Genomic DNA, 24,402 nt, shown 5'->3' with positions numbered 1-24,402 from the left:
ACGTATGCAAAAACTGTACTGGCATTAATTAAGGCCAAGTTTTCTTGACCAATATCTTCTCACCTTGTTTTAATAAATACATTAATGTCTTCTTTCCCGAGCTATAATACATACTAAATTAAAACCGCTCTGCAAAATATTTGCATTTGTTAGATATGTTGTTGACTGAAAGAGATGTCATAACGATACACATAGGTGTAATGTTTCATCATGAAGTTTGTATGCTTTATTAACATGTACTCATCACATTATTGTGTATACACTTAGGTATTACTTTTGTATACGATTAGTACGAACAATAAAACAGCAGTCCTTCCAGATACTGGAGTATTTGTGGGCCTTAACTTTTGTGACTATGCTTGATAAAGTCCTTTTCTTGACATTAAATCTTCAAAGTTATTCACTTGCATTTGAAATGTGTTTGGGTTTGAATGAAGAATACTTTTTCTTTGATGGCTTTTTTTGCAAGTAGACAACTTGTTTGTTAATCCAACAATTTTTATTTGATATCCATTTAATACACATATGTGTGGTTAAGGCTTTAATTTGTGTGCATATTTCTCTTAACCTTTACCACTTGAAAGAAGATTGTGTAAAGTTTGCAATTTTAGGTGTCCCAAATACTGGTAGAATGTTGTCACGTGGGAGCATATATAAATACTTATAATACTCAAGGGCATACAGCCTTATGTAGAAGCAAGTTTTAAATGCTGTTTAATAGGATTTTCTCTCCATAGTATGCCCCACTACGAAAGGTATGTTTCAGTGTAGTTCCACTTATTAAACGTATTTTCATGCCCTAGATTGTTCATGAAAACATGTGTTTATGTACATGTACATTGTTCATTTTCACCGTTTATGTTTTGCATCAATATGACCATGTCACTGTTATTTAATGCTTTTATTGGATGCTGTGTGGAAGTTAGAGCTGATAACATCCGATGACTACCTTTTGCGCTTCTTTATTATTTGTAATATTCTTTTTAAACGTCTGATTGTATAAGCGTTTGTTAATATGGAAGCCATTTTGGATAAACAGGAAGTTGATTTCCTGATGCTGATATAAGTGCATTCTTGGTAGTTTACACTGGCTACGGTATTTTTGACAGTTTAGTCATATGAAATAATTTGTTAAATACTCATAATCAACCAAAATTATCTAATAACAAGGTAATAGTCGTCTTTATAAATGATTTGTTTATTTAATTGATACGAATTTGACTATTGTTTAATTGTAATATCGTCAGAAATATCATTTTAAGATGAGTGACATTAACCGTGTCAAGAACGCTAAAATTCTATTGTGCGCTCTTGTGTGTTTTACTGAGCGTTGTTTGTGCGCTTTTTGAGCACCTTTCATATGTGCGCTTTTATGTTTATATTGCACAATGCTATGTGTGCGCTTCTGGACAGTATATAAGGCACTGAAATTTGTCATTCGAGGACACTGAACTTTGTTTTCCTAGGTGTGAGACCTATTTTATTTTTCTTATATACGCATTTAAAATACATTTTTCAACAAGACTAGTAATCAAAATTAAGACTGAATTTATAAAGTGCATTTATCATCTTTTTAGGATATTACAAAACAGAGTGTGCAAATACTTAACATGAAACATGTATTTTGCTGTGTTGTAATGATAAATGTCTAAGAATTAATCTGTCTCTTAAGAAATATATATTGAAAGTTGTTATTAATTTATTTGTTATGAATGAATAAATTTATGAAATGGTTTAAATCTTGAGTTTATATTTTTTGACAATTTATAACCAACTAAATAGGCAAAATGTTATTCTTAGTTTACTGTTTATCAGAGTCCATTTTAGTTCTACGTTAAACTTGAACAAAAGCTTCAAGTTTGGAAAAATTGAAGAAATATCACAGCTACTGCTCGGCTTAATGACAGTATTAATGTTAAATATAATACTTTGGATTTTAAAACGTTCCTATTCTTGAATGATAGTTGCAACTACAGCATCTATCATTTAAGTATTTAAATTCTTTAAAAATCCAAGCATTGTACAATCCATTCACATGTTGGTCAAGTAATTTTTGTAATTTGGGACTTTACCAAAATTTGACTACCCACACATTCATGTTTGTACAACATAAAATATTTAACAAAACTGCAGAGATTTCAATACATTTATATACTTTTTAATCAAATTGCGGTGTTTGTCATCCCTGCCACCTCTTCAAACCCAGGTGGGGTCTTAAAACACCACTTGGTTGCAACTGAGTTTTGCATGCCCCCAGCAGGGTGTCAACTGTTACCAAGAGACACACAACTCCTACAACACCAGTACGCTATCAACTGTGCCATGAGGGGTTGTGGTTTGTAATAAATAGCTGTTCAAAATAAAATATCTTTAACTTCCTCGTGTATATTTTAAGTCAACTAGACGTGGTTATAGACATGTGACCAGTTCATCTTCATGTGTTGATCACTTGCTCTTACATATATGTTGATATTTATAACGAACTTCATTTTTCTTACAAAAACAAACTTTCACAAATAAATTTGTAAATTTATAAATAAGTGTTCACTGTCCAAACAAATATTGGTATGTCACATTGGTTTGCCAACTGTTATGTGGCCACAGCCAGTGTTTGCTGTTCCTTCAGTTTGTTGATGGAGTTGAACATCAGGTCACATGCCTGTTTGTGTTTGGACCAATGGCTCACCTGGCATTCCCTGAAAAGATGTAAATAAAAAGGAACCATTGAACACGTGACTGAAACATTTTTTTTATTGGAAATGTGTCCATAGGAGACAGAGTACGAAATTAAATGTCACACAATTTACCTTGTCTTGTGGGACAGATATTAAAACAGAAATACAGCGATTTGTACCATAAAATCTATTAAACTGATAGAGAATAGCAATGAAAAAATAACAAGCTAGTCAATCTTCGGGTGATTTATTATTAATTTATAAGAAAGAGGCAAATATGAAAGATCAATGGACTGCATAAAACATACAAGAGGGCCTGAAAGGCCCAAAGTCGCTCACCTGAGATAAAAAGAAATGACCTATTTTTTTGCAGCCCAAGATATCAATGGAACAATTGTTCTCACCAAGTTACATTAAGAATGAACAACAAATGGCCCCTGGCGGCCATGTTTTTCAACAGACCTGAACCATTTTTGATTTCGTCCAAGATATAATTAAGACAAATCTTCTGACCAAGTTTCATGAAGATCCGACAATAAATGTGGCCGCTTCAGTGTTAACAAGGCAAATATTCATGACGCACAACAAAAGACAGACAATTGACAAAAGGTGATCACAAAAGTTCACCATGAGCAAAAAATATTATGCTCATAAAGATTGTCACCATGTTTGAAGATGTTATTATTAAAACTAAATGATTAAACTAAATCAAGATATGCTAACAACATTTGCACTCAGCAAGTGTCATTCAGATTGAACTAAAATGAGACTAAAAGTATTCACAATGCTTCACTATAAACAACCGTAGACATACACAAAAATACCAGCCCCCTGAGAGCCTTGTTTATAAACAATAATGAACTTTTTTCAGACTCACCATGCAATTATACTTACAATTAAACAAGAGGGCCATGATGGCCCTGAATCGCTCACCTGACTAACCAAATACAATCCCAACCCAGTTTTTATCAATTTAAACATTCTGACCAAATTTCATAAAGATTGGATGAAAACTGTGACTTCTATTTTCTACACAAGGTTTTTCTAATATTTGACCTATTGACCTAGTTTTTGACCCTAGGTGACCCAAATACAACTCCAGCCCAGATTTCATTAAAGACAAACATTCTGACCAAATTTCATGAAGATTGGATGAAAACTGTGACCTCTATTGTCTACACAAGGTTTTTCTATTATTTGACCTAATATGACCCAAATACAATCTCAACCCAGATTTCATCAAGATAAACATTCTGACCAAATTTCATAAAGATTGGATGAAAACTGAGACCTCTATTGTCTATACAAGGTTTTTCTTTTATTTCACCTAGTGACCTAGTTTTTGACCTAGTGACCTAGTTTTTGACCCCTGGATGACCCAAATACAATCCAACCCAGATTTTATTAAGATAAACATTCTGACCAAATTTCATAAAGATTGGATGAAAACTGTGACCTCTACTGTCTACACAAACAAATTGTTGACGGTTTTTCTATTATTTGACCTGGTGACCTAGTTTTTTACCTCAGATGACCCAAATACAATCCCAACCCAGATTTCATCAAGACAAACATTCTGACTAAATTTCATAAAGATTGGATGAAAACTGCAACCTTAATTGTCCACACAAGGTTTTTCTATTATTTGACCTAGTTTTTGACCTAGTGACATAGTTTTTGACCCTTGATGACCCAAACACATTCCCAAGCCAGATTTCATCAAGATAAACATTCTGACCAAATTTCATAAAGATTGGATGAAAACTGCGACCTCTATTGCCTACACAAGGTTTTTCTATTATTTGACCTAGTTTTTGACCTAGTGACCTAGTTTTTGACCCGAGATGACCCAAATACAATCCCAACCCAGATTTCATTAAGGTAAACATTCTGACCAAATTTCATAAACATTGGATAAAAAACTGTGACCTCTACTGTCTACACAAACAAATGTTGATGATTTTTTAATTTATTGACCTAGTGACCTAGTTTTTGACCCCAGATGACCCAAATACAATACCAACCATAATTTCATCAAGATATACATTCTGACCAAATTTCATAAAGATTGGATGAAAACTGCGACATGTATTGTCTACACAATGTTTTTCTATTATTTGACCTATTATGTGACCTAGTTTTTGACTTAGTGACCTAGTTTTTGACCCCAGATGACCCAAATACAATTCCAACCCAGATTTTATCAAGATTAACATTATGACCAAATTTCATAAAGATTGGATGAAAACTGTGACCTCTACTCTCTACACAAACAAATTGTTGACGGACGCATGCACACACGCACAACAGACGCCGGACATCACACGGTCACATAAGCTCACCATGTCACTTCGTGACAAGTGAGCTAAAAATCAATAAATCCATTTTAAAACAAAAATCTTTGATAAGGTGGGTTATTGTATTAAACAATAAAACCCATTTTATTTTAGCAGAAATGTGGACCCTTCAAGGGAGAGTATCTTGAGCATAATAGTATGTTGATGAATAAAGAGTTCTCTCAAATTCCTGAGTAAGAGTTACTGCCCATTCTATAAATTATATAAAGCACTTTCTTTCTGGCATTGGATTCCAAGGATTAAACCTACAGAAACAAGAGCTTGTCACAGTAGTGCCAAAGCCCCGCCAAAATGTGTTTGCTTGTATGACAACATTTGCTTTAGAGAATAGAATAATATTTGTAAAACAAATAAAGGGAGATAATTAAAAAACTATGACTGAAAGAGTTATGGTTCATGTTCACTGCAATGCTCCTACCTAGTTGCCATTGTTTATATTTCTAGTTTCAAGTAAATCCCTTCAGTAGATTTAGAGTTATGCTCCGGACAAAAATTTACAATGTAATTATAAAAAGGGAGATAATTCAAAAACTAAGGTAGATAGTGTTATGGTTTTTAGTCACTGCACTTCTCCTACTTGCCATCTGTTTACATTTAAAGTTTCAATTAAATCCCTTTAGTCGATTTTGAGTTATGCTCTGGACAAAAATGTACTTTAAAATTATATAAAAGGGGAGATAATTAAAAAACTTGGGTAGATAGGGTTATGGTTCTTGGTCACTGCACTTCTCCTAGTTGTCATCTGTTTATATTCTAAATTTAAATTAAATCCATTGAATAGATTTGCAGTTATGCTCTGGACAAAGTTTCGGACGGACTGACGGATGGGACCAATTACTATATCCCCTCCGAAAAAAAATTCGGCGGGAAAATCGAAATTAAAAAATCTACATTAATTGGTAGAGATATTTCTTAGTTATATAACATAAGCATCACAAAATGTCTGGAAGAGGTAAACCAGCAGGAAGGAAGAGGAAAGCTCAGACAAAACTGCAAGAAAATCAGGAAACTAGAGTGTTCACAAACTTTTTTCGGCGTAGCTGTTTAACATCACTTTTGACCTAAGATGACCTTCATCATGATAGATCCGAAATGAATAAACCCGAATTGTTCATTGGCTAATAATACAAAAATCACCGTAAACATTGGAAGTCTGGTTCCCAGACTAAAACATTGGATGCATATCATTTTAACTGAAAAGGAAACATGAATATATTGTAAATTACATGCAAATTACAATAAATTAAAAACTGTCATGATACAAAACATCCTCTAAACATTACATCGAAACGTTTCTCCTTAGGTTACGAAGCAGTATAGCATGAATCACATGTCTGTACAGTTAAAAGAATCTATTGTTTACATGCTGTAGCGGCCACAACTGCCCCACCCCCTGGCAGCCATGTTTTTTTACCCATCATGACCATTTTCAAACTCCTCCGAGATATCTATAAAATTGATGTTTATAAAAATTTTTATGATGATTAGGCAAAAAATGTGACTTCTAGAGTGTTCACAAGCTTTTTTTACAGTATAAATATAAGGAAAATGACCCCCCTGGTGGCCATGTTTTTTTACCAATCCGAACCATTTTCAAACTCAACCGTCATATCCAGAAAACACATATTATGACCAAATTTCATGAAGATTGGACCAAAAATGTGACTTTTATAGTGTTCACATGTTTTCAGTATATACATATAGAGAAAACTGCCCGCCCCCTGGCGGCCATGTTTTTTCACCGATCTGGACCAGTTTCAAACTCGTACCATATATCAATGAAACCAATGTATTGACCAAGTTTCATGATGATTGGGAAAAATTTTTGACTTCTAGAGTGTTCACAAGGTTTCTATATAGCCATATTAGGAATGCTGCCACGTACCCTGGTGGCCATGTTTTTCAACGGACCGGAACCATTTTTGAACTCGACCAACATCATTTAGACAAACATTTTGACAAAGTTACATGAAGATTGGGCATCAAATGTGAATTCTACAGTGTTCACAAGGTTTTTCTCTTTTTTTACCTAGTGAACTAGTTTTTGACCCAGCATGAGCCAGTTTTGAACTCAGCCGAGGTATCAATGGGACAAATGTTCTGACCAAGTTTCATAAAGATCGGACAATAAATGTGGCCTCTAAAGAGTTCACAAGGTAAAATGTTGACGACGCATGACGGACAAAAGGCGATCACAAAAGCTCACAATGAGCACGTTGTGCTCAGGTGAGCTAAAAAGGCGCAAGACCCCTAGCTTGGCAAGTTGTCCAATCTTTAAATATGCTAAATAAAGTTTAACTAAATTTGGATAATTAGTGTCTGAAAGGCCACACATAGAAATCAATTTTAATCAAAGGACTCTCCGAAGAATCATTGGAGTGAGACGACCATACAATTAGTTCATGTTCTGACAACTTCTGAATCAAAATCAGATTATTTGTTCCCGAGATCAGACGCACAAGCAAACAAGTATAAGATAATGTCACATTATTAATAAAAAGGCAATAACTCACTGAACAAGATGTTGCTTTCAATAAAAGCTGATGCACCCAATTGAAGCCTTGTCAGTAAGGCTTCATTGGCCCATACAAGAAATTAATTCAGTGTGAAGGTCAAAATGAGTTTGAGTTATGTGAATGTACCAAGTGTTGGATGGAAGTAATCAAAGCTTTTTCATAAGTATTGCTGTTAACCAAACGGTCAATTTGTGTAAACGGACATTTTTGACCATCTGAATGGTCTTAATTAAATGTTGGTCAAAATGAGGTCAGTTAATGTTGGTGTGTTAGGAGTGTTCGTTGATTACCGCCATGCCAGTGCCAAAGTTTTGTAGCTTTGTGTTGATGTCAGATTAACTGTGTTATTTTAGATTAACCAATTAATTAAGAATGAGGATCTTCTTAACTAGTTTAAGTAAAGTAGGTCAAGGTCAAAATGAGGTCAAGTGATTTGAGTATGTTTGTAGTGTTTAAAGACTTATCAATGCCTTAAAGAAAGCTTTGTAGGCAGCATTATTGATTTTAGACAAAATACATCATTTTGGTTTAACTTGGACCTTCTGAATTCATTCAAAAGAAGGTCATTTTTCTACTAAATAGTGCACATATATAACATCCATGCAAGTATCAATGCTTTGTAGCATGTGGTATTGAGGCTAGAAGAAGTATATCATTTTGGGGAATTTGGACCATCTAAAGTCCACCAGTAGGGCCAAACACAAACATCTGTTTTCGCTTAATACAAGTCGCTAATATTTGTTAATTATGTCACAACTAAGCAAAAAAATCAATAATTGTTGTCAGTTTTAGTACATTATTGATTTTAATTAATAAGTGATAATTTAATATTTCCAGGAGTGGGGAAGCTTTGAGTTTTCATTTAAGCTTCATTGCATGATAAGCCTGAGACTGATAGAGAGATGCTCTAGAGTTCAATAATTCATGGCAAGAACCAATACTTGGTCTCTATGAAATGAGTCATGAGAATGCTCCATAGTGTGAGGAATGAAACTGCGACATCATAGTTGTAAACACAAACAACGCCACTGTGTCAGTGTGACCTTTCTTTGAATCTTATGTTGATGTTCTGGAAAGTGTTGGTCTGCATAGGCTAAACTGAGACCACACTTCCCGTCCTAAACAGGACTATACCAAAAAAGAGATTTCCTTTCAAAAAAAGATACAAATAAAGCGGAAAGTGGGGTCCCTGATAAGCCTGTGCGGACTGCATAAACATTAAATCTGGGTTTCCATACAAGTGAACGCCCTCCCCTTACCTTCCACAGTACCACTCGTTCTGACAGCGGGAACATCTCTTGCTGGCGTCCTCCCCACACCTTGCACACTTGGGTGGGTCAGACAACAGGCCTTCTATCACATCAAAGTTGTACGTGTCTGCCCATCTGTGAAGTCGGAAAGAAAAAGACACATTTTTAAATCAATTCTGCTAAAGAATTTTTTGCTCAAATTGTAATTAATTGAAATACTCTTGCACCAGTAATTGAAATACTCTTTCACCTGTTGTTTTCATTGACAGTTTTAATGTTCAATTACATTCTGATGTTATCTTATAACAGACTAAAAATCAAATTTTCTTCCTTATTGCAAGTACACGCAATATTCTTATTTTGAACAGAATTATACTCTTAGAAACACTCTATAACATAGAAACACAAATAACAATTATTGGGCTAATATGTTTAAGGAGTTGTCAAACTTTCTTATTGTTAATAAGTTTAATTGTTAACCTTTAACAACTTTATTAGTAATGCCAATTAAGATTTAATTGTGTTAAGTTGTAGTTTAAATATACAAGAACAATTAAAACAATTCTTAGTAGTAAATTGTTTAAAATTGATTGTAAGGTTGAAAATTGTCATGAGCAGTCTGTAGATGCTATGTTTTCAGACAGATTTTGATAAAGTACACATTTGAATCAGACTGAAAAAAATAATAATCAATTTAGTTCTCTGAAAACACTGAATATAGAGTAACTCCAATCATGGTATCTTTCTTTCATTGATTCTTTGTTTCTTCTCTTTTTTCAAATTAATTAAAGAGACTTTGAGATTAATGTGATTTTTTTTTAGATTCCCTCAAGCCACTCCTGAGCAACGAGCTTACCTTAAAAATTGCCCCTGCCTTTACAGTGTATATGTTAATGTCTCATTTTAAATGGTCTTTTATGAAAAAAATAAAAAACAAGAGCTGTCTCCATAGGATGACATATGCCCCCGAAAAACGCTTTGATAGAAGTTATGAGCATTTTCCAAAACCTAAACGCAGATTTTGAAACCTAAAAGCGGACCCTAAGTTCATGGTCAAGCTCACAGGGCTCAAAATGTGTGTGCGTATGGAAAGGCATTGTCCATATACACATGCATACCAAATATGAAGGTAACATCTGAAGAGTCATAGAAGTTATGAGCATTTTTCCAAACCTAAACGCAGATTTTGAAACCTAAATGCGAATCCTTAGTTCAAGGTCAAGGTCACAGGGGTCAAAATTGTTGTGCGTATGGAAAGGCATTGTCCATATACACATGCATACCAAATATGAAGGATACATCTGAAGGGACATAGAAGTTATGAGCATTTTCCGAAACCTAAACGCAGATTTTGAAACCTAAACGCAAACCCTAAGTTCAAGGTCAAGGTCACAGGGGTCAAAATTGTTGTGCGTATGGAAAGGCATTGTCCATATACACATGCATACCAAATATGAAGGTTACATCTGAAGGGACATAGAAGTTATGAGCATTTTTCGAAACCTAAATGCAGATTTCGAAACCTAAATGCGGACCCTAAGTTCAAGTTCAAGGTCACAGGGGCCAAATTTTTGTGCGTATGGAAACACCTTGTCCATATACACATGCATACCAAATATGAAGGTTACTTCTGAATGGACATTGAAGTTATGAGCATTTTTCGAAACCTAAACGCAAAGTGTGACGGACAGACAGACGGACAGTGCGATCACTATATGCCCTCCTTCGGGGGCATAAAAATTTGTTTACAAACTTGGCCTATGTGGTCAAATCAATATGGAGAATATGCATGTTATATGTTTGAATGAAATCATGCAAGCCATTCTTACGAAACTAAATAACCTAAAAAACGACTTACAATACATAGCAATTGTCAATTTCAAGTGCAAAATGGCCCCTAATTTTTACAATATCGAACTAGAGTTACCAAACTTGGCCCATGGAATCATTTTAATATGTTGTAAGACGAAATCACTTAAGCCATTCCCAATAAACTAGCTCACCAAAAACCTTTAATCTAGCTAGATCACTGGCGCCAAGACAAGTAGAATAGCTTCCTTTTTCTTTAAAAGTCATGCTAAAAACTAAAAAGCCACAAGGGAGAATTACGTCTTTAAATAATGGGAAATAACCATGATAGTTTTGTGAATGGACATTAAGATTTATCTCCCATTTTATAGTACAATATTCCTGTAGTACAGTGTTTAAATAGCAGAATACCTTGCGCTTCGTTTAAATGTCAACATTAATTTTTGGATAAATTTCTTTGCCATATTGCTGGACTTTTTTGACAGGTTTATTAGATTAAAGGAATACCTCAACTTTTTTTAAAATTGTCCCATTTTGACTACCTGTTCCTTTTTTGGACCCCTGATTGTCGAACAAACGCACATGCAAGCATAACACACTTATCATGTACTTCATTCCACAAACAGACTAAAACATCATCTTAAACATTTTTCTGCAATAATATCCGACACAATTTGTAGCAATTTAACTATTTTATACAAAAGAGCATGATGATTTTGTTTCTGATTTTCCAAATATTATGTGGTTACTTTTCAGATTTTCATATAAGCAAAATATTCATGAAAACGAAGCTTGGGTAAAGTTTAAACTATTTGATGAAATGCATGAATGCACCCAATAAACAACAACTGGCAGAAAGTCGTACCTTTTTGCCTGCATTTTCAGATCACTTGTTGATGGATCAAAGAAAGATTTGATTTGCTTCTTGGCAATCTTTCTCCACTTTCCAGCATTGCTGCGTAAGATTGTGTCCCTCACTTCTGGAACCTGTAAACAATAACAAGAGATTCTGTAATATAGTTTCTATACATATGTACTGGTTAAAGAGAGTTTAATTTGAGATTATTTCACAAAGTTGTCTCTCTTTTCTTGAACCTTGTATTAAAAAAACGAGATTCTCAGTTATTCTTTTCACCTATATTTCTGTTCAAGTTTATTGCATATGACATCATGATCATCATGACAGAAATGGCTGAGGGACAAAACAAAATATGGGTAAAAGGACCTAGGAGGTTCACCTGGGACCCAGAGGATGATAATCAGGACAAGTCTTGTGATGTTTTTGTAATTAAGGGTAGTAGAATATACTCTTTTTGCCCCACAATACATGAGACTGGGCCAAGACCTCACCATGTTCAATAAAGGCTATTCAAACAATATGGCTTTTATTTGGCTTCTTTTTAATTTCATGTATTAAATAGTCAGTTAGTGATTTAAACTGTTTAAAGTTAACGAATAGTGTTAGGTTTTATAGAATTATACCACTTATGAATGTTATACTCAAGCAGTGTAAGAAAAATGCCCCAATGGCTGGCAGTTTTCTGAGAATGGAAACTTGGCTAAGATAAGAAAGTTTCCTGATAATAATGCAAACATGTGATTTAAACAAAGAGTTGTTGTGAACCTGATTTTTATATTCAATATACAATTCTGGGATAAGCTGTCGTAAATATTGTCTTTAACCTCTTTAAAATATGTAAATAGCAGCCTCAAGTGAAGAACATTCATTATTACACACTCGCAAGCCCATTTAGCTTATTTGTGATAACATTTGGTCCCGATCAACCATGCCTTTATGACATGTTTCTATAATACAAATTATATGATTGTGCATTGTTTAATATACACAAAAAACAGCACTACTCTAAACAGTATTCTCTATTTATTATCCTTGCATTTAAGCTGTATATACTATTCATATAGAAATGTTATATTAATTTTGTACAATATTGATATAAATAAGAATATCAATTAAAACTATACTTTGTAGTAAATGTTATATTCACTTTATAACTGTTGTATAATATAACGTAATAGTTTTAAATCAAAGTATTAATGTATATTAAAACAAATAATGTTTATCTGTCTGTTTAATCTGGTCATAAATATGCAGGTTATCTTATACCATATTATATCACTGAAAACGACCATGTGAGTAGACATCACGGGAGGATGGTACACGAGTCAGATGTTCACTTTCTTCATCCACTTATATTTCAAATACTAGAGTGAGAAAAATGGCTTCAAATGATGAAAGCTCAATTCATAATGGATAAGATTGATTTTTTGACTTTTCTTGCTCCATCTGCCAGGAAAAGGACATTGTGGCCAATGTATGGAGTACCATAACCATTTTGTCAAGAAGCATGAAACTTTGGGGAGAGAAAACATCAGCCAATGGCCTCAAAACGATGTGGATGCACATGAGCAATCAAGTTCATCCGACCAGCTGGTTTAGGAATATCAACCAGTTGTAGTAAGCAAGCCTGATCCAATCATAATAGTGACCAGTAGTAAGAAGTTCAATGTTCACATTAAGGGTGATTTATTCAAATGTTCTATAACTGGTATCTGTGAGACATCTAATGGAGAACTCCTTATCACAGACGGCTGGAACTGTAAAGTGAAGCTTCTAAATCAGACCTACAAGGTGGTGAATCACTTTGAGTTGCCTAATTTACAGTATCCAGTGTCCATGTGCAGCATTGACTCCAGTCTGGTAGCAGTTATAACTTTTAAAAGCAGTAATATTTACTTCATCAGAGTGACCAATGGTCGGCTGGTACAAGACAGGGCACTGAACCTCCAACATGACTGCTCTGGTATTGCCCATCACCACCGCAACCTGTACATAACATCAGGAACAGCCCTGTACCAGTACTCCTTAGATGGGACACTGTTGAGAAAGTTGTATGACGATACAACAGGTCTTTTGAAAGGTAATGCTCAACAATTTGACAGTTGTTGCACATATTTTGTAATAAATATGAAAGAAATTTAAGTTTTGTTAAATGTAAATAATAAACTGAGCATGTCTCACATATGCAATTCATTTTCTATAAGTATATTCAAATTAACAGAAGTATTATATTATTAAAACTTTATTTCACAGAATGAAATGATAATAAATGTTTTTATGGTGATTTTTATTTATATATTTTTTAAACTGATCTATAGCACAAGAAACTGATAAATAACAATCAAAAAGGACTTTTTATAGTTAAATGTGTTTTTCTTTCAAAAATGTTTTAAGCTTGTACATGTATTTGGGTTTATTGAATAAGCACCTAATCTTCACTACCTTCCTTGACACAGGTAGCTCCTGTGCAGTTAATCATGATGGAGAAAGGATATATGTGGCCAGCAACAAGTCCAGAGACTTTCAACTGGTCACACTGTCCAGGGATGGCATAGTGATCTCCAAACTGACTGACCGTGCACTGTTTTGGGTAGAACAATTTCCACCTGGCCTCCATGTGACAGATTCAGGACAAGTTCTGGTATGTTGCCAATTTTCCAAGATAATCTTCCAGATAGACAGAGATGGAAGAATGAAACTGGCAGAGGTGGTCAGAAGTACGAATAAAGAGCCATTATCTGTCTTCTTCAGCAAACGCACAGGGTCACTCATTATGGGAATGAGTGATAACAATAACATTAAAGTGTTTAAGGCACAGTGACCGTTGGAAAATGATGATAAATCACAATTTAGATATACATCAGTAAAGGTGATCATTTAAACAGTATTTCAATTGGGTATATATGTGCCATTTGTCATCAGTTAAATGGTTCTAACATTTAACAAAATATTAAATTGAGGATTTGTTAATGAGTGTTATTACTGGTAATAATGATATTATTATTTTGTTAATTTGTTATAATTTATAAAGTATAATATGTTATTTTACCATTTAAATAAGAATTATTATAAAGTAATGTTTATTATGCATTTTGCAAACTGTTCCTTCTTGAATAATTTACTGATAACATGATTAAATCAATTATGCTCTAATAAGAACTGTTACTGAAATTGCTAATTGGCCCCTAATTAAGTATTGTTCTGAATGAAAAGTGTTATATTGTCATTTAAAGAAGGTGAAAATAGAAAACTTTTATTTATATATTTAAAGAACAGATTAACAAACATTTTATCATACCACCGCATTGATATCTGCCTGATATAACGTTGCCTGATGTATTTTTTTATATCATGGTCAACAGGAAGTTCTTATATCAGTCAATGTTTGAAGTTACGTGGGATTTGCAATAAAGTCAACAATTTCTATCAACATTATTCAGGTTCAACAAAACAAACCATTTGATACCAAAAACGCATATATTTTATTCTAGTTTAAAGTCATAAATCACAAAAACGTTTATTTTTTTTAAAATAACCACAGCCTGCACTATAAAGTTAAATGACGTCATCAATGGGACAATAAGTCTTAAATATCGATATAGTCATTGCACTCGCAAGTGTTGCACTGAAAGTCAAGGAAAATTATTACTGTATGCTAATCCTCAACGTTTTAACAAACGATTTAACACGCTTATGTCAATATTGACACCATCATCAAAATGTCAATTTCAATACACATCTCCAAAATGGCGTCTCCAAACCATTCGGTGAAGTGTGTTCTTCGATTAAATTTGTGGCTGCAGTCCATTCCTGATCTTCAATTCAAGATGTTTATAATTAAAGCGGGTGTACTCTTATCATTCGTAGTGCAAACAACTTTTTTTCTCTATACGATGTTTAAAATAAGCGATTATTTGTGTCTCCTTTTCAAATGCCGTTGCTACATATATGTCAACGTGTAAAAGCTGGATCAGCAAAATAAGCGGGGATCCGTACATTTTAAATATAAACAAGGGACAAAATTGTCACAAAACCAGGTTTTCATTGTGAAAAAAAAATCTGATAAAGGGAGAAAACTCAAACTGAACTTTTGAAATGACCAAAAAAAATTAACCCCCTTTGTAAGTTTGTTTTTTTTTAAATCTATTTTTAGTCGTGGCGACCTTGACATTGGAGATATTGACGTGATTCTTTCGTGGGACACACCGTCCCATGATGGTGAACAAATGTGCCAAATGATTTTAAAATCTCACAATAAATGACATAGTATAATGGCCAGGACAAGCTCATTTATGGCCATTTTTGACCTTTGAACTCCAAGTGTGACCTTGACCTTGGAGATATCGACGTAATTATTTCGCGCGACACACCGTCCAATGATGGTGAACAAATGTGCCAAATGATTTTAAAATCTGACAATGAACGACATAGTTATGGCCCGGACAAGCTTATTCCGCCAGCCCGCCAGCCAGCCAGCCAGCCCGCCAGCCAGCCAGCCCGCCAGCCAGCCAGCCCGCCCGCATACGCCAATCTAATAACCAGTTTTTTCCTTCGGAAAACCTGGTTAAAAATGGATTGTTTTGCAGATTTTTAGAAACATGTGGTATGATAAACAGAAAAACAGGTTACTGTCCCATCGTTTTGTAATATATCAGGCTCAGCACGAAAAAAATAACGGCTCGGCAAGCCTCGCCGTTATATTATTCTAAGCCTTGCCTGATATATTACAAAACGATGGGACAGTAACCTGTTATTCTCTATATAACAGCACTGAAATCTGAAGACCTTCTTCAGAATTGTGTACATTGCACTGCCTCTTAGTGTTCTGTATCATTTTATAAACTCTTCAAAGAATTCCTGAAATTCAAATAGTGAAATACTCAAACATAAAAAAAATAAGCACATTTTCAAGAAAACAGGATCTCCATGATAAAAATTTCCAAGTTCAAGTCATTTATTAGATACAAATTGTTAGCATTAATTATCTTATGTTACAATAAAAAAATACAGATTATTTCAAAATGGATGAATTAATAAAATAAACAAGAGGGCTTAACCTAATTAGATCACTCACCTTGGACACCTAAAAACTAAACTTCAATCAGAAGATTTTATGATGTTTGTGTAATAACACTCGTTTTTTATTTAGGTTTTTGTCATTTGCTTGCCAATGGACTTAATAAGCACAAATCGAAAAGACAGTCCAGTTGGTGGAGTGTAAAATTGCAGTAAAAATGCCCGGATGTAGGAGGATCTTGGCAGACGAAAAAGATACGATAAGTAACATTGAACTTTCTAATTTTTACAATTTTTACAATTGTTTCCGTTGGTTGAAAAACATTGCCGCCACGGAGCGGGTCATTTTACCTTTAATTGCTATAGTTAAAACTTGTTAACACTCTAAAAGTCACATTTATAGTCCAATCTTCATGAAACTTGGTCAGAACATTTGTTCTCATGATATATTTGATGAGTTCGAAAATGGTTTTGGTCTGTTGAACAACATGGTTGCCAGGGGGCAGGCATTTGTCCACATATGGCTATAGTTACCCGGGTGTACATTGTCCAGGGTAATCATGGAACTTAGGCTGGAAATCCATGGTGTAACATGGAATTCCATGGAAATCCCTGGAATTTGAAACAGTTTCCAGGGTTTTTCAGGGTTTTGTTCTAGAAATGTCCATGAAACGTGGACTTTTTTTCCAGCCTTGGATGGAAAAGCATGGAAAAGGAATGGAAAATGCTGGATTTAGGCTGGATAACCATGGAAAATATTTCCAGATAGCATGGAAAGTGGAACATAGAATTTTTTAAGCATGAAAAAGACTCTAACTTTTTCAGCTGACCCTGGAAAAAACTTAGACTTTATAAGAGGAGAAAATAACTTATAAAAATGCAACACATTTTATTCAAAGTAAATCAGAGTTCAACAATTTGCACAACATATGAATAAAACATAAAACAATGTGCATAGTTTGGGCAGAAATAGTAGTAGTTATAGTAGTAGTAGTAGTAGTAGTAGTTGTAGTAGTAGTAGTAGTAGTAGTAGTAGTAATGCTGGTGCTGGCAGTAGAATATGTTGTAGGAGTAGAAGTAAAAGTGGTTGTTGTATATGTTGTACAAGCAGTTAAACTACTGATAATTATACTATTGGTGCAAATTTAAGTGACAGTAGCAGTAGTAGCAGTTATTATTGTGTTGTTGTTTTAGCATTTACAGGAATAGTAGCAGTAATGGTAGCAAAAGTAGTTAAATAATAATAACAATACTAGTAGCAGCAGTAGTAGTAGTAGTTAAGGAAGTAGCATTAGCAGCAGTAGTAGTAGAAGTAGTAGTAGTAGAAGTAGCAGCAGCAGCAGTAGTAGCAGTAGCAGCATCAGCAGCATCAGTAGCAGTAGTAGAAGCAGTAGTAGTTGAAGTACTAGTAGTAGTAGTAGTAGTAGAAGTAGTAGTAGTAGTAGTAGTAGTAGTAGTAGTAGTAGTAGTAGTAGTAGTTAGTAGTGGTAGTAGTAGTAGTAGTAGTTACAGCAGCAGCAGCAGAAGTAGTAGTAGTCGCTGCAGCAGGAGTTGTAGTAGTAGCAGCAGCAGCAGTAGCAGTAGTAGTAGTAGCAGCAGCAGCAGCAGGAGTAGCAGCAGCAGCAGCAGTAGCAGTAGTAGTAGTAGTAGTTGAAGCAGTAGTAGTAGTTGAAGCAGTAGTAGTAGTAGTAGCAGTAGTAGCAGCAGAAGTAGTAGTAGTAGTAGTAGTAGTAGTAGTAGTAGTAGTAGTAGAAGTAGTAGTAGTAGTAGTAGAAGTAGAAGTAATGGTAGTAGTAGTAGTAGTAGTAGTAGTAGTAGTAGTAGTAGTAGTAGTAGTTGTTGTTGTTGTTGTTGTTGTTGTTGTTGTGGCTGTTGTAATAGTAGTAGTAGTTTTGCAGAAGTAGTAGTAGTAGTAGTAGTAGTACTAGTAGTATTAGTAGTAGAAGTAATAGTAGTAACTTTCAAAGCAATGTCTACAAGTTTAAATTCCTTAACCCTGTTCAAGGTGTATACACACTCAATATTTAACTACAGTCCAGGTTTGCAATTAACAAACTATCTGAGATGCCTGTGTGTGAGTCAGATATGTCTGCGGCTAATCTATTGGTTATAAAATATCACAGCCTTTTCTGATTGGCTGAGTTCAAATACAGAAAGTTTACCTGTTAGATTGAAATTCTGGAGAAAATATGCAGGTTAAACTTGTTGTTAAAATGAAGTTAATGTAATTTCACAAACAGTAGAGTTAATGAGTTTTTCCATTAACAAGAATTTCTTAAAATAATAATGTATGGATATCATTTGGAAAGTGACATGAAATGTTGTTAAAAAGTGATGCATACAGTGTTTGAGAAGTCTGTCTAGGAATAGAACAACAACTGAAGGTTTGTGCTTTTCATTATTTCTAAATATTCCTTTAAATTTATTCTTGTTATGTCATCATTGTAGACCTTTTTTATGTGACATTTTAGGTAAAAGTATGGCAAATATAGAAGTTTAAAAGCAGCTGTCACACACATTTTCACTAAGTGCAGTTTGCAGCTTGATAAAGGAAGTCCTATGTGGAGATATTAAAAAGCTTGAATGTAGTATCGGAAGTTTATAATGCATGGCTAGGGAACTAAGGCTAAGGGAGTTATGTGCTGTGCATGACGAGAACTCAATGCTCATTAATGCTGTTAATGTTTATAAATCAATTAATTAAACCAATAGCATTGTTTTTTAGGTTTCACTTTGCATTTTCATACCAATAGAATTACACATCATTCTAATTATAGCAATAATAAATTTGTACTAATCATACCAACAAATTTTGTTATGCTATGCTTTGTGATGTATTAACTTCATTGTAAGTTATCATTTAAAGACCATTTTACTAAATATTTAAAACAATACTTGAATTATTTTCTATATACATTTTCATTATGTGCTTTAACTGTAGCTCAGACCAGTTGATGGAAGATACTGCAGAGTTTGGCAGGGAAATAACCCAAGACAGCAAAGCGGCTCTTTTGGCGCATTTACCAAGAGGACTAACATGGCCACAAATTCATGGTAAATATTGTTATGCCCCGGGCTCATATAAGTAATTTAGTGTTAACCACCTGAAAGTATTTTGTCTTTTTGGTATCCAATATTTTGGTCTAGTTTCAATTACAGGTTATTTTTATATGAATTAGCAAATTAGCATAATTTTCATATAGCAATATCTGAATATAAAATTCCTATATATGTTTGAGTTTCCAGATACATGCTAGTGTACCCCGTTTTGGGGCATTTAAGAAAACAACAATATAAATTTCAAAATAAAAGAGAGTCATATAAAAATATAAGTTAAATCACCAATTTATTCACTTGAAAGTCTCAGTTTTCCTGTGTGGTTGCCTGTTTGCAAGTAGATTAAAGCCCGCTTGCAAACTTTAAGAGAATACATTTCAGTAAATGGAAAAGAAATAATTGCTAACTACTTAGGATCGTAAATGTTCGCTCAAATACAAAAAAGCCAGATGTACCAAATTGAGCAGTGATATGAAATATCTAAAATAGATTAAAATATGAATGAGCATTGAAGTATAGATATTCAATCATATGATTGCTGCACATTTACTTTTACAGATGAATGTAAAAAACTTATGACTTTCTTGTAATATTGTTTGCTTTGTTTTTCTTTTAGAGATCATGCAGGAGCCGTACAGTATAACAGCAGTACAAGTTCTATAAAAGATCCACGACCTACTGAAGCCCAGCTAATTAACTAAAAAGTTTTTAAAAACTGTAATTTTATCCCACCTGGGTACTTATAATTTACTAAGCTGCCTACACAAGTTTTAGACTTGCAATTACATTTTAAATTGTCACTTGGAAAGTAATACATGTACATGCATTATGTTCTGAATTTCTTTGAACAATACAATTATATAAAAGTATTTTAATGAAATTAAGCACCTAAATTACATTAAAGTGAAAGTAGCTGAGAACAAGATGTGTTTGTGAAACACAATGTCCCCCTATATGACGTTTGACCTTGAAGGATGACCTTGACCTTGACCCTTCACCACTCAAAATGATCAGCTCCATAAGATACACATGCATGTCAAATATAAAATTGCTAGCTTCAATATTGCAGAAGTTACATTACATGAGCAATTTTGACCCATATATTTGACCTAGAAGGATGACCTTGACCTTGCTTTCTTCAATATTGCAAAAGTATTCATAAAATAAGCGATTTGGGCCACATATATTTACCCTCTGACCTTGAAGGATGACCTTGACCTTTCACCACTCAAAATGTGCAGCTCCATGAGATACACATGCCTGCCAAATATCTAGTTGCTATATTCAATATAGCAAAAGTTATTGCAAAATGTTAAAAGTTGGCGCAAACCAACCAACCAACCAACAGACCAACCAACCAACAGACCAACCAACAGACAGGGCAAAAACAATATGTCCCCCACTACTATAGTGGGGGACATAAAAATAGTATCCTTGTGCTCATGGGCAGCTACATATATTGTGACATACATGAAGCAGCTAAAATAACTTAAATTTTTCATTTTGTTTCTTGTATATCGTTTGTACAGGGTTCGTGAATTGTTACTGTATATTACTTGACTTGCTTGTATTTTGTTACTTTGAATACATGTTGTGAAGGTTGCATTATAATTTTTAACTTTTAAAGTAGCGCCTGTTCTGTTATGTAAGGGCCTGATTTATGATAATGGACCTAGAGGCTTTGTAAGCATGTATTAAACAACACTTGTTTGATCTTAATAATTTGTTAAATAAATGTAACACAATTTGTAATCTGATGTTATATTTTGATGAATTGTGAACAAAATAATACATCGAAAAAACTAAGGCATTATGTTGATTTTTTGTTTTGTTTTAATCTAACCTTAAATTATGATTTACTTAAGCTGTGAGTATTGTATTCATTTAATACATGAATATTGTTTTTAGACCAGAAATTTCTTTTTCTATTCAGTGACCATGGTAAACGCTGGAAAATTTTCCATGTTATACCAGGCATCCATGGAATATTAAACATCGAAAAACCCTGGAACATTTTCCAGGGTTTTCCAGGCAGCATGGAAAAAATACCGTCCGAATACTCCATGTAATCTGGAAAACCCTGGAAATTAATCCATGGTTTTCCATGGTTTTCCAGATTACATGGAGTATTCGGACGGTATTTATTCCATGCTGGCTGGAAAACCCTGGAAATTGTTCCATGGTAATTATTCCAGGGAGCCTGGAAAACCATGGAAACTATTCCAGGCTATTTCCACATACCATGGACAATTTTCCACCCTTTTTTTTAAATATTGACGCTGGAAAAGGCTGGAAACTTAGTCCGAATACTCCAGCCTCATATTTTCCATGGATTTCCATGGAAAACCCTGGACAAAGTACACCCGGGTAATCCTTGTTAACACTCTAGAGACCACATCTTTTATTGTTCGATCATCATGAAACTTGGTCAGAAGATTTTTCCACACGATATCTTGGACAATTTGAAAATGGTTTCATTTGCTTGAAAAACATGGCCACCACCGGGCGGTGCATTTTTCTGTATTTAAGGCTATAGTAAAATCATAATTTGTTTTCATTCTAGAGTCCACATTTATTGTCAGATCATCATGAAACTTGGTAAGAAGATTTGTCGCACAATATCTTAGACTAGCTTGAAAATGGTTCCAGTTGCTTGAAAAACTTGGCCGCAAGAGGGCGGGTGATTTTTCTGAATATGATTATAGATGGTTATTAAAGTAAAATCTTCATTTGTTTTCACTCTAGAATCCACATTTATTTCCAATCTTCATGAAATTTGGTCAGATGATTTGTCAAAAAAAAAACCTGTAAACGTATAGAAATTCATCGGTATGAAATTTCGTGGTTTAATGAAAAATAACTAATTCGTTGACACGTAATTTCGTGGATTTCAAATTTTTGGGGAATACTGACCATCATAATAATTGAACTTTTATTAAAACAACCAGAGTAATTAACAAAGCATAATCTGCTTATCTGTGTTGACAGCAAGACTTGAGGTAAATGTGCACTGAAGCATGAAAGTGTTGCCGATAATTGTCGATAGGAGCGATAAAGCGGCGCACTTGTGGGTTCCCCGCTCGCTAATTGCCATCAATGTTGTTTTGACATTATTTGCAATTCTCAGCGCAATCGGTCCCCTAGAAGTAACAATTGAGTAATAAGGTCCCCAAAATACACGTTTAAAAACCGTTATATCGGTTTTAACTTTAATTGGCACTAATTGACATATGTGATAAACTGTTAACTGCTATGTATTATATGTATTAACCATGATGAATCAAATGTACATTAACGATGATGAATAAAAAAAAGAAAAACTCATAGATATAGTGTAACGTGACCTACTAAAGTGAAGTGAAGACTAATACTATTGCAAAAAGCAATGTCTCGGATAACCGACAACAAAAGAAAATGTCGGAAATGACATTTGCAAATGACCCATTTCGGATTAAAAATGTATAAGGAATCGTTGGTACTTGAATTCGTCTTTCAGCGGACTAACAAAATCCACGAAAATTCGTACCACACAAAATTTAATGGTTTTACAGTATCTTGAATGAGTTTGAAAATGGTTCCGTTTGGTTGAAAAACATGGCGGCCAGGGAGCGGGGAAGTTATCCTTATAGCTATAGTTAAACCTTGTAAGCACTTTAAAAGTTACATTTATAGTTCACTTTTCATAAAACTATGTCATAACATTTGTTCTAATAATATCTTGTGCTGCACAGAATTAGTCAGTTCCTTTGTATCTCAGGTGAGCGACTTTGGTTCATTCAGGCTCTCTTGTTTATCTAGATTTATGTCAATTGGCTTGCCAATGGAGTAAATAACCACAAATAAAAAAAGACAATCCTGCAGTCAGTTGAGTGAAAAAATGCGCCAAAAATTCCCGGATGTTGTAGGATGTTGCCAAACGAAAAAGATACTATAATTAACATTGAATTTTCTAATTCTTACCATTTTTCACTTAAATTTTTTTGAAAATTTTGTCCTAAGAACTGTTTTTACACCATTTTTAGTGGTTTTTCTACGACCATTTTTAGTGAAAATTAATAAAATATTGTTAGTAGAACAATTCTATTATTGGCAAAAGCTTTTAATGTTCACTTTACAGAAGGGGTTATCTACTGATAGTCAAGTTGGCGACATCTATGCTGATGCAGGTTTTTTACCGTTTTATGACCTTTATTACTTGTTTCAGACATGCGCCTGTCAACTATATATAGTATGTTTTGAATTTAAGACAGAAACAAGTTCAATTACCGGTAAGCAGTTTAACTAGGAGATTGATCTATGGTAAAAAACTAACGTTACGACTAACATCGCGAAAGTGTATCCGATCTTTACTTTTACTCATAAGGCCTCACAAATTGGTTATCAAACATATTTTTGCTGCCACCAGCTCTATTTTTGAGCATTTCATAATTCTTCAAACTTTCTACCAAAGCTAGAATGTATGACGTAAAGCATTTTTCTTCTACTACTTTTAATACACTATTTATACACACCTCTAACACATTCTATGATACACCAATATATACATTATTTAAGAAAACAACCCAGAACTCTCCTGTCACATAATCCTCAAAAGTCCAAAGTCTATCCAAAAATGCCCCTTTCACAAGTTTCCCAGGTCTTTTATAGTCCCTCTCATAAAATAGCTGAGATGGCAGGGAAAAAGTAACATCACTGCCTGAACAACAGTAGTTACTGCAGAGATATAACTATCCATGTCAAATCGATGGATCTATTTACAAGTTTAAACATTACTGGCAAACAGTCATGGTTTAATTGCCCAAGATATGAGTCATTGATAAAATCAAAAAAATAATATTCTTTAAAAACCACCAAGATAGAAAT

General features: G+C 34.0%; 2 protein-coding genes across 3 annotated transcripts in view; one reads left to right on the top strand and one right to left on the bottom strand.

The window, feature by feature from the left end:
• Nucleotides 1-2,132: 2,132 nt before the first annotated feature.
• LOC127865019 (zinc finger MYND domain-containing protein 10-like) overlaps nt 2,133-24,402 on the bottom strand; it is a 46,361-nt gene continuing 24,091 nt past the window's right edge. For both annotated transcript variants that reach the window (XM_052404873.1, XM_052404874.1), the window contains exons 11-13: nt 11,473-11,594; nt 8,808-8,933; nt 2,133-2,696 (exon numbers count right to left, since the gene is read on the bottom strand). In XM_052404873.1, the coding sequence (XP_052260833.1) occupies nt 2,591-2,696; nt 8,808-8,933; nt 11,473-11,594 (354 nt within the window). In that variant the 3' untranslated portion in view covers nt 2,133-2,590. The remainder of the gene's footprint in view (nt 2,697-8,807; nt 8,934-11,472; nt 11,595-24,402) is intronic.
• On the top strand, nt 12,759-15,065 carry LOC127865044 (uncharacterized). The gene is made up of 2 exons (XM_052404928.1): nt 12,759-13,546; nt 13,923-15,065. Exons 1-2 carry the CDS (start codon nt 13,303-13,305, stop codon nt 14,285-14,287), a joined length of 609 nt encoding a protein of 202 aa, XP_052260888.1. The 5' UTR covers nt 12,759-13,302; the 3' UTR covers nt 14,288-15,065.

Source organism: Dreissena polymorpha, chromosome 1, assembly GCF_020536995.1.
Source record: "Dreissena polymorpha isolate Duluth1 chromosome 1, UMN_Dpol_1.0, whole genome shotgun sequence".
In the NCBI taxonomy this organism is placed as follows: Eukaryota; Metazoa; Mollusca; class Bivalvia; order Myida; family Dreissenidae; genus Dreissena; species Dreissena polymorpha.
Note: the sequence above shows the minus strand (reverse complement) of the source record. Positions and strands in the feature narration are given on the sequence as shown.